Source organism: Acanthochromis polyacanthus, chromosome 17, assembly GCF_021347895.1.
Source record: "Acanthochromis polyacanthus isolate Apoly-LR-REF ecotype Palm Island chromosome 17, KAUST_Apoly_ChrSc, whole genome shotgun sequence".
NCBI lineage: Eukaryota > Metazoa > Chordata > Actinopteri > Pomacentridae > Acanthochromis > Acanthochromis polyacanthus.
This window is the reverse complement of record NC_067129.1, coordinates 3,850,747-3,862,282: the sequence shown is the minus strand read 5'-3', so window position 1 is coordinate 3,862,282 and position 11,536 is coordinate 3,850,747. Positions and strand designations below refer to the sequence as shown.

General features: G+C 40.2%; 1 protein-coding gene across 1 annotated transcript; it reads left to right on the top strand.

Moving 5' to 3' along the window:
- The first annotated feature begins 456 nt into the window (after positions 1–456).
- On the top strand, positions 457–10,855 carry camlg (calcium modulating ligand). Its single transcript, XM_022214251.2, has 4 exons — positions 457–785; positions 3,800–4,260; positions 5,363–5,428; positions 7,621–10,855. The coding sequence occupies exons 1-4, from the start codon at positions 635–637 to the stop codon at positions 7,810–7,812; spliced, it is 870 nt and encodes a 289-aa protein (XP_022069943.1). The 5' UTR covers positions 457–634; the 3' UTR covers positions 7,813–10,855.
- Positions 10,856–11,536: the final 681 nt, after the last annotated feature.

Below are 11,536 nucleotides of genomic sequence, written 5' to 3'. Positions count from 1 at the left end.
AAATATAAAGAGAAATAAATAAATCTGTTAAATGAGGTAAATGTAAATATAAAGAAGAATATAGGAAAGATTAAATTAATAAATCTGTTATTTAAAAAATAAAGAAATAATTGTGTAAGTTAAAAAATTAGCAAAAGATGTGTAAATATAAAGAGAAAACAATAAAGGAAAAAAATTAAAAATATGGAAACAAAGGTTAAATTTTGCCTTTGCTTTTTCCTTTGTTTTTCGTTTTGTTTGTCCATTTTGCCTATCTATCTATCTATCTATCTATCTATCTATCTATCTATCTATCTATCTATCTATCTATCTATCTATCTATCTAAAAATAATAAAGCTAATGTATTTTTGGAACAGTGGGCCTTTCAGGTATTATTAAAACTAATAAAGTTTTTCATCCTGTGAGGCAATACTGAGGGCTGGAAAACCCGGGTATACCACTTCGTCATCCTCGTTATGACATCATCAGTGTGCGTCCCTCTGTTCAGACAACGCTCGATCCACTCCGTGATGTTTACCGTTTGATTCAGAGCTCTGAGGCGTTTTTGTCGAGCAGAGGACGCTGCTGAGTCGCTCTTTGTTCGTTTCGTGAATTAATCGTGAACTAGGCGCTGATTTTTCTTCGTTTTTGGACATGGAGTCGGGCGAGGCCAGCGAGGAGAAGACGAACTCCGTGTCGGCGGCGCAGCGGAGAGCGGAGATCCGGAGGAGGAAGCTGCTGATGAACTCCGAGGACCGCATGAACCGGATCGTAGGCTTCGCTAAAACCGAGGCTGAAAATAACGGTATGGCTGATATCTGGTCGGGTTTGTGCTGCAGAGCTGCTGGGGGAGACTGGAAAGAGGCTGTGGTGGACAGAGGCGTTGGCAGGTTTCTGGCTCAGTGGGGGTTCAGCCCAGAAAGCTGCAGATTGTAACATGATAATGCACAATTTTCAAATTATTTCACACTAAAATTAATATATATCGTTCACTCAGGTGATCCCCGTTTGTTTCTTTGTTCAGCTTGTTTTCTACATTAATATCACGATGAGTGAAAGCTGCTAAACTAAACTATGAGCCTTGAATTAGTCTTAATTGTGATGATTTTCAGCTATAATGAAATGGAAACGTGCCTTGGAGTTGTTTGTTTCTATAAATACTGTGTTTTTAGCTGCCAGCTGGAGTGAGATTTGTGCATCTTGTAGATTTTAAATACTCATTTCAATGTCTAGTTTTAGTGAATAGCAATAAGGGCGTTGTTGGTGAATCTGTTGATTGTTTTCTTGAGTAAATTTTTTAATAGTTTCATCTATAAAATAACTGAAAATGGTGAAAAATGTCCGTCAATGTTTTCCAGATCTTAGGATGACATCCTCTTATGTCTTGTTTTGTCCACAACCCAAACATATTCGGTTTATTGTCATAGAGGAGCAAAGAAAGAGGAGAATATTCTCATTTAAGATGGTAATTTTGACTTTCGTTTCCTAAAAAAGCCCCTTATTAGTTAACAAAATAACTGCTGATTAATTAAATATCTGACAACTAATTGATTGATTGTTGGAGGAAGCGACTCTTTAAACCAGGGGTGTCAAACATGTGACCCCCGAGCCAAAATCGGTCCTCCAGAGGGTCCAATCTGGCCCGACTTTGTCAAGTGTAAAAATTACAGAGAAGACATTAACTACAAATTTTAAAATTGTAAAACCATAAATTTAAAATAATTTCTAAACCATGACAAGTTGTTTTGATCATAAAGTAAAATACTTGATTTTTTATTGTTCTTTTGTCATTTAGTGTCTCTTTTTTGTAATATTTTGTCTCGTTTTTTTTTTCAGTTATTTTTTTGTTCACCAACTGAAGCAGCAACACTTTCACATCCTGACTCTTTCTCTTCCTCCGCCTCCCCTAGTCTCACTTGCACCTTGTTGCCTTCTTATTATTTTTAGTTTTTAACAGATAAAGAAAAAAAGAAAAGAAATCCGGGGCTGCTCATAAAAGATTCAGAGCTGTAGACATAATGACGCCTCAGTTTGTGATTATTGCCTTCTTCGTCCGACTGAAACATTATCCATAAGAATCACTGTCAATATTAATGTTCCGTATTAAATAGAAGCAGAAGTGTGGCGCTTTTCCCAGTGTGGGGTTTAAACCAGTACCTACACGGTTCCACAGAAGAATTAGAAAAATCCAACATATGCTAATCCGTCCTCTGTACACAGCTTTGTGTAAAAATTACGTCCCTCATCGTGCCACCCAAACACTCAGGGTTAAAATAAGACCTCAGCCATCAAATGCTAATATTTTATGCTAGACTGATCACCAGCTGACTCATCCTGTGCACCTCTGTCTTCCAGGATTTTAATCTCTGTGACAAACAATTTAAAAATGTCAAGTTAGGCTCTGAGAACATGTGACGAGCATTAGTACTGTATTATTTTGCCTTTTATAAAGTGATGATGACCTGAAAAACTCTACTTTAGGAGTAACAAACATAAGAATGATGATAAACCTGCCCGTCAGATGTATTCAAGTGGTTTGATCCTGACGCAGAAGGAGCTGAAACAGTCAGTCAGTTAATTTATTAGACAACTAATAAGGAATAAGGAGTCATCGTTTTTCATACAAATGTGTTGAAAATGAAAATTAATTGTGAATATTTGCTGCCTATGAGAATAAATTAGATATCTTGTCTCGCTTTTGCAATTTTTTCTCTTGTTTGTGTCATTTATGTAATTTTTTGTTTCATTTTTGTCCTTTATAACTTTTTTTATCAAGTTTTTAGTCTCTTTTTGTTTCATGGTGTCTAATTTTTCGTCTTTTTTCTTGCTTTTGTCATTTTGTGTCTCGTTTTTATTGTTTTGTTTTTGCTTTACTCATTTTTTTGAGCATCATTTTGTTTTTTTTGTCTCGCCTGTGTCGTTTGTCCATTTTTGTCACTTTGTAATTTTTGTCTCTGTTTTGTGTCATTTTTTTCTCTCTTTTGTTGTTTTGTGTCTTGTTTTTGTAATCTTTTGTCTAATTTTTTGGGGTTTTTTGTCTTTTTTGTGTGAGTTCTGTTGTTTTGATCATAAAGTAAAATAATAAATCATTCACCTCCAGATACCTGTGATTAAAATTGGGGGTTGTGGTTATTTATAGGTTGTTTTTCTGTGATTTTACTGGTCTGGCCCACTTGAGATCATATTGGGCTGAATGTTGAAACTGAACTAAAATACTGTTTCGTACTGTAGTCACCTAAAGAGGGGCCCCTCTGTGTTAGAAGGCAGTGAGCATTATGGGAGCTTAGCTGGTAAAGAGGCACCATGACAAAGTCTTCTGTGACCATTAATGACCTCAAACCAGCACTGAGTGTTCAGTAAGGAACAGAGTCACAGTATTTACATGACTGAGCATGTTTGGGATGCTCTGGATCTGCGTATACGACGGCGTGTACCAGTTCCCGCCAATATCCAGCAACTTTGCAACACCATTAAAGAGGAGTGGACCCCCCCAATAAAACCAAACTGCACCTTTCAGAGTGGTCTTTTATTGTGGGCAGTCTAAGGCACACCTGTGCACTAATCATGGTGTCTAATCAGCATCTTGATATGGCACACCTGTGAGATGGGATGGATTATCTCAGCAAAGGAGAAGTGCTCACTATCACAGATTAAGACAGATTTGTGAACAATATTTGAGAGAAATGGTGATATTGTGTGTGTGGAAAAAGTTTTAGCTCTTTGAGTTCATCTCTTAAAAAATGGGAGCAAAAACAAAAGTGTTGCATTTATATTTTTGTTGAGTGTGTGATATAATTGATGATATTTTCTCCTCGGCAGGAGCGTCCCGGCGTCCCACAGAACCTCGCTTCCACCTCGATCTGGACAGAACAGAGCCGTGGTCTTCGTCCTCGTCTTCCCCGAGGCCGTCTCCCTTCCTGCCTGAGGCCTCGGGGCTCGGCAGTCGCTCCCACAGCGCCACCCCGGAGAGGAGGGGGTCTCCGCTGCCAGACTGCAGCGAGCCGCCCGGAGGGTCTCTGGAGGACGAGCTGGGAGGCATCCGACAGAGGCCGAGAGGGGAGCGGGTGTCGGACGACATCGGCGGCTCCCCGCGCCGAGGCCTCCAGAAGTACCTGTCCCGCTTTGATGATGCCATGAAGCTCCGCGGTCAGCTGGCCAACGAGAAGCCGGCTCAGGACGGAGGGTCCGACTCGGAGGAGTTCGATCCCTTCAGGGTCTTCAGGCTCATCGGCAGCATCCTCCTCGCCGTGTTTGTCAGGGTTTTCGTCTGCAAGTATCTGGTGAGGAGACATGCTGGAGATCAGGGGTGTCCAACTCATTTTAGTTCAGGTTCCACATTCCACCCAGTTTGATCTCTGGTGGACCGGAGCAGTAAAATCACAGCATGATGACCTGTAAATAAGGACAACTCCACGTTTTTCCTTTGTTTTAGTGCAAAAAACGACCTTCTGAAAATGATCACGTTTAAGTAATTCTGTTTTTACAAAACATTATGAGCAACCTGAAAACCAAAAACATTACAAAGCGACAAAAAAATGGACAGGCGACACAAAAACAAGACACAAAGCCACAAACGATACACAAGACAACAAATAAAGCGAAACACAAAACGACAAACGGAAGACAAAAAACCCAAGCGAGACGAAAAGGAAACACAAAATGACAAAAACGAGAAACAGCACGAAAAAAACATGACAAAAATCGCGAAAACAGGACACAATATTACAAAAATGAGACACAAAACGGCAACAGCAAGGAACAAGATGACAAAAACAAGGCAAATGATACGAAACTAATGAAAAAATTAGACAAAAAAAGTTACAAAGCGACAAAAAAATTAGACAAACGATGCAAAAAAGACACAAAACAACAAAAACGAGACAAAATATTACAAAAATTAGACAAAACGGCAACAGTCAGGAACAAGATGACAAAAATAAGGCAAATGATACAAAACTAAGGAAAAAATTAGACAAAAAAGTTACAAAGCGACAAAAAATTGGACAAACGATGCAAAAAAGACACAAAACAACAAAAATGAGACAAAATATTACAAATACGAGACACAAAACAAAAGAACAATGAGCAGTAAAGAATTTTATTTTATGATCAAAATAACTTGTAAAGATCTAGAAATTATTTTAAATTTATAGTTTTACAAATTTACAATTTCCAGTTAATGTCTTTTCTTTCATTTTTACACTTTTGGCCCGCGTGCCGCATGTTTGACACCCCTGCTGTAGATAAAACACTTATTTTATGTCTTATCCAGTAAGAACACATGATGACCAAGGTGTGGGTGTTTTGACTGCTTTTATTTTGAGGCTGACTTGTTGCTCATAATACTGACTCTGTGTTAAATCTGTTTTTTTTCCGTTCCAGTCAATATTTGCTCCGTTCCTGACCCTTGAACTGGCCTACATGGGACTGTCTAAATACTTTCCAAAGGTGAGTTTGCACCAAACAGTGGATGCACAATCATAATAGTTCTGTTTTCCATTCATAAAGGGGATGTAATAACTGATTTTTAGGAAAAGAAAGAGCGGCATTTTTCGGTGTTTTGGTGTGACCATGTGAGCCGTTTTGTTGCTCAGACTTCTTGGTGCTGTGACTGACAGTCCAGTGTTGGTAGAGACAGCCACAGTCCATGCATCCTGCAGGCTCAAAGTGAAATACAGCACAATCATGTCTGACCTTCTCTGAAAACTTCATCCAAATCCGTTGTACCATTTTTAAGTAATGTTGCTCACAGACAAACGGAAGGACAAACGTACGCCAATCGTCTAATAACTAAAAAATAATCCTCGACAAACTGCATAACCCAAAGGTTTATAATAATAGTGAACAACGTAATTGATTAAGTGAACAGTTATGAAGCTCAATCTTTAAAGTAGTAGTTCTTTTAAAAGCTGTGTTTAATTGCTTTCCTGCTACCAGATGAAAAGACTGATATCGCTCATGTCCGTCCGCTAAACGTGGAGCTCCAGTCAGCAGCTTAGCTTAGCGTGTGGTTCAAAAATAAACCAGGCAGCTGGCAGTGACTTCTCAGTGTCACTGCAAGGTTCCCAGGAAACCGGAAAGTCTCCGGCCAAGACAGTTCTCAAACTACAATGTGCCATTTCCAGAGTTTCCAGGAACTAAACACATGTTTAAACTGTGAGAACGGATGAACAGATCAGCTGACAATCCTGGATGAAGGGTCCCTGTACAGTCAGCTAAATGTTTAGAATGTTGTTCATGCACTGTTTAGATCAACCACTCGAGGTGCAACGAGTGAAGTCAGTCACAACAGTCACATTAACGGGACGTTCACCTGGTTGAAATAAACCATAATCGTCATTTTAAAATAGGGCTGCAACTAACGACGCGTCGACTAATCGTCTGAGCACGATACGTCATCAAAAGCAGAAGTGAGCACGCAATGCAACAGAAATCACCGTCCGACCGGAGCGCGGAACACGGACGGACATCGGCGCTGCATCGTGCATGTATTATGTATGAACGATGCAGCGCCGACGTCCGCGTTTAGATACAGCTGTATAGTAAACACTGAGATCCGTTTTTGATAGATCACGGACGTCGGCGCTGCATCGTGCATACATAATACATGCATGATGCAGCGCCGACGTCCGCGTTTAGATACAGCTGTATAGTAAACACTGAGATCCGTTTTTGATAGATCACGGATGTCCGCGCTGCATCGTTCATACATAATACATGCATGATGCAGCGCCGACGTCCGTCCGTGTTCCACGCTCCGGTCGGACGCTGATTTCTGTTGCATTGCGCGCTCACTTCCGCTTTTGATGACGTATCGTGCTCAGATGATTAGTCGACGCGTCGTTACTTGCAGCCCTATTTTAAACCAGAGCTGCTATATTAAGTCATTATTCAAGACGGACTGTGTTTCATTTGCTATGGCAAATGGACTTGCTCATATATAGCGCTTTTACAACAATTGCACCCATTCACACACACTAATGTGTAGGTTGCTAATCAACCTGCAACATCAGTCAGTATACTTTCATACACCAGTGGAACAGTCACTGGTAGGCAATTTGGGGTTCAGAATCTTGCCCAAGGAAAAACATGACTTGGCGGGAATCGAACCGCCCACCCTTTGATCATTGGACGACCCGCTCTACCACCTGATCCACAGCTGCTCCTGTTTGCTGGCTCAGCTTTTCACAAGTGAGGGTTTGCTGCTTTTATCTATTTTTTTCTATCATCTCAGTCGCTGTTTATTCATGTCCTCTCCTCATTCGTTCTCCAAACTACTCTCTAGTAAATGTCGCAGGGTAATAAGCATCATTTTTGAACCAACAAAAACTGAGCATGGAAACAGTCCTCTTGTCAGACTTTAAAAAAGTGAAACATCTCATTTCTGTTCCAAAGCTTTTTGTGCTCACAAAGATGACACATTAGGGAAATGATCAGATGGTGTGACCAGAATACAGACACTCCTTTGACCTGTGATTAGTAAAAGCTGCCTTAAAATGCACTTTTATTCAAATGACACAACGATGCCACAGATGACAAGAGAAAGAAAGAACAGGCTGTTGTTAGTCAGCTATGTCCACAACTCCACCGTTTGTGGCGGGTAATCATCGGTTGCTTATTCGTCGTCTTTTGTATTCCAGGTAGAGAAGAAGACCAAGACCACTGTCCTGACCGCCGCCCTGCTGCTGTCTGGGATCCCCGCTGAGGTCATCAACCGCTCCATGGACACCTACAGGAGGATGGGCGACGTCTTCGCCGACCTCTGCGTTTACTTCTTCACCTTCATCCTCTCACATGAGATCCTGCTGCTGTTTGGTTCAGAGACTCCCTGACGGACGACGACGACGACCTCAACGACCCCCTCTCCTCCCTCCTCGATGTCCCCCGCCTCCCTCCGTCTCCCATAGCAACAAGGCATGCTCATCCTGCCTGTCTGTCGTTCGGATCCCTGCTGCCTTACGATCAGGGCCGGACGGAAGCTCTTCAGGATTCCACTAAAGCTACGTGTGAACAGTGTTTGTTACAGAGAAACAGGAGGACAGTTTGTGTTCTGTGCGTGCAAAGGTTAAGAATGTATTGTCATTTATCGTGCTGAGGGATATTTATTCATCGACAACTACAGGTTCGGTTTAACTTATGAAGGGGAAACACCGGAGTCCTCAAAGGCTGGGCGATGTTTCTGACTCCTGATGTTGATGCATAACAGCAGCTTATATGAGATTATCCAAGTGTGTCCAATGTAGGGAAAACTTCGAGTCATTAGAAAACTTGTGGAAAACACTAAAGTCAAAGAGTAGACTAACACCAGGCAGAACTTCACAGCCTTTATGGGTCTCATCTCATTCAGTTTTTGGCGCTTCGCAGCAAAGTTTAAATCTGCCTCTGAAGAAAAGCACTGCCTCTGAAATGAGAAGAGCTGAAAGCAAATAGCAGCTTGAGTTTTTAGTCAGTTTTGTTAATTTATTTAAAGATAATAAACGTTTTTGTTCATGAAATGACAGGAATGACTGATGCAGACAGATTACATTAAACATTGGTGTGAGGATGGAAAATCCCTGAAAAGGTGTCTTCTGCTGCTGTGAGGTTGTTCTTTAGAGAGCCAGTGTATTCTGTTGGTTTGGATGATTCATTTAAAGTGATGTTTTGTGAGTTCAGCTCCACAGGCAGCAAACTGACTCGGCAATGTCGGTAAAAATACGAGGCAGACAAGTCAAATCTGTATCTGCAAAACCTCCTGAGTGCGTTGGACTAGAATAACAGTTGACGTCTCGGAATTAAGCTTCTCATTTATCCAAAGAGAAATGCGCAGAGTCTCATCTTGGATGTCAGAACTTTGTAGGAAGAAAACACAATCTGCTGTCGTTCTCAGCTGATCACTTGAAGTGTCGCCCGGCTTTTAGTCGCACGCCGAGCAGAGCGTCGTATTCTCAGCTAACAGACTCAGCTGGACTCCTCTGAATCTGCTGTGAAACCAAATAATGCTGACAAAAAGATGAAACCTGCCGCAGGAGTTTAGCTGGTAGACAACAGAAACAAACAGAAATGAAGGAAGACTGAGCAGAAACCTTCAGATGAGACATTTTTAGGGCTCCTGGTTGCTGTTAATGACAGAAACTGGTAGTTTCCTTTTCCCCTCATGCAGCAAATCTCTTCTCCTGCTGATTGATTGCAATGTGGGGGGTTGCTTTTATTATGCTGAAGTGTCTTTTCTTCAGCTTCTCCCTGCCAGATAGCGTCAATCTTACCTGATGGCAGCAATTTCTGACGTCAGTTAAAACCAACCGCTGTGAAGGTGCAGCATTTTAACGATAAGAGTTTGGATGCACCTGTGTTTCTTTACTCTAAGCTTCTCCTCATTTCCTCATCATGCATTTAACTCATTGGAAAATTCTTTATAAATTGGAATAACTTTCGGTTCATGCAGGAAATTATCATTTTATGTTCTGAAAATCATCCCTTCCTGCCTTAAAGTGGCAGAACAATCTGTGGAGTCTCCTTCATTCATTCGCTGCAGCTCGAGCACTCCAGCTCACCTGCTCTACACTACACTACGACAAACACTGGAGTAATTCAGCCTGACATGTTTGGAAACTGATTCTGAACAGGAATAATGATCCATAAGCTCCACCATACAAGCTGACGGGGTCGATTCCTCAGATTTCTTGCATATGAAACCTGCAGTTTTAGGGTGAAAATACTCTGCTGTGATGTTGACTGCTTGTTTCAGTCATGATGCATCTAAAAAACAACATCTAGATGAGGTTAAAAAAGTAGATTTCTGCAGGAGGAAGTGTGATCACATAAAGCTTCAGAAGCTTTTGAACAAATCTGTTTTGAGGTTAATTTCAAGACTCAGACGTTTGCTTTCAGACTAAATTCGGTGAATAATCTCGGAAGTCTTGCTTCTTTTTTTTTAAGTTATGACACCCTTCCCCAGCTAGAAAGTGCTTAGAATGCAGTCAGCCATCAGTTCAGCACACTAATGATCTAATTAAATTCAGTCTTTTAATCCATCATACTGTCCTGGCTACTTTTTAATGATAAACAGCTTCCATTACAAGGCTGATTAGTGGTCAAAACTACTCTGAATGAATGAAATAAATGAGGACAAATTACACTTTTTCCGACTCAGAAATGAGCCTCTCCAGCTCTCAGTTAGTCAGAGATTCAAATCTGGACATTTTAAGCAGCATTTTTTTGGGTCTTCCTCCCTCAGCCAGGTTTGTTTGGACGCAGCCACAGCCGTCCGGTGCGTCTTCAGAACTTGAAGTCTCCGTTAACTGATAGATTTAAATCGTTTGTATCAGTGTTGTGACAGAATTTGCTCGCTTTAGCTCATATTCCAGTGTTCAGAAAGGGTCCACCTGCATTAGAACAAGTTTCCTCCTTTTGTTTTGACTCAAGTTAAAGAAGCATTTAGTCCTTGAGTGTGGAGTGTGTCGTTTTCCACGGCTGTGAGCTTAAAGTCGGTTTTACTGGAAAGCACCGTTTAAAATGAGCCACTTCTGCTTGTTTGTGTCGAGTAAACCTGGTGACGTGTCCTGCTCTACCTGCATTATCGACGGTAAACTCTCTGCTCGTGTGCTTCTGTGTCCTCGCTTCATGTTTTTTTTTAACTTTATCCAGATTAATTTATTAATGTGAATATTTTTTTTCTTGTAAATGAATTTGGTGTGATTTCTCCTACGACTTTGTCTGACCAACTTGATTGTTTTTGATAAATTTACAGAAAAAAAAACAGTTTTTAATGGCTCTTATATATTTGAACTTCAGTAACTGATTCAGTGTTGATGTGATGTAAACAGTCTCTGCTTCCAAACGTACACAGGAACAAATAACCGGACAATTCATACCAAATAAATACTACTTGTGTGACTTTTTTGTATTTGTTGCTTTATTTAACAAGTGGAACGCACTTTCCTGAGACTGTTTACTATCAGTTTCTAGGTCATACCTCAGGAAAGTCTGGAATTCCCATCATTCATGCGTTATTCTTTCACATGTTGAAGCATTTTGTCTGATAAAATGAATTAAACTTGCATGATCCGGGAATTTTGGACAGAATTTATGTATCAAAATATAAATCAATGCTGAAAAAGGTCTTCCAATCCTCTTTAACATCAGCAAAATGTCTTTATATAGCACCTTTCGTACAGCTGAGTGCAGCTCAAAATGCTTCACAGGTAACTAATCAGCTGAAAATAAGAGAGAAGTAAAGAGGGAAATAAAGCCAGATTAAAAAGACAACCTGTAGGTATAAAATAATAAAACAAGATTAAACTAGAATAAATGACAAAGCATATAATAATAAAAACTACATTCAAACCTAAAAACATTATTTTTCCATTATAGGAAGACAATAGAAGAAAAATTAACAACAAAATAACAGTAAATTAATAAAACAAATCAAGAATAATCTGAACCACACTTCATCAAAATCAAGGCTAAAGAGGGAGGTTATAAGTTTATCTTTAAAGATTAAGCTCTTCAGTCACCCTTTGTTCTGTTGTAAAGGGCTATACAGATCAACTTTGATTGACTGATTGATTGATTGAT

Excerpts from the sequence above, each read along its gene's own strand:
- camlg (XM_022214251.2), top strand. The coding sequence starts at position 635 with ATGGAGTCGGGCGAGGCCAGCGAGGAGAAGACGAACTCCGTGTCGGCG. Across the intron at positions 786-3,799 it reads AACCGAGGCTGAAAATAACG|GAGCGTCCCGGCGTCCCACA; the intron begins GTATGGCTGATA and ends TCTCCTCGGCAG. Across the intron at positions 5,429-7,620 it reads TGTCTAAATACTTTCCAAAG|GTAGAGAAGAAGACCAAGAC; the intron begins GTGAGTTTGCAC and ends TTTGTATTCCAG.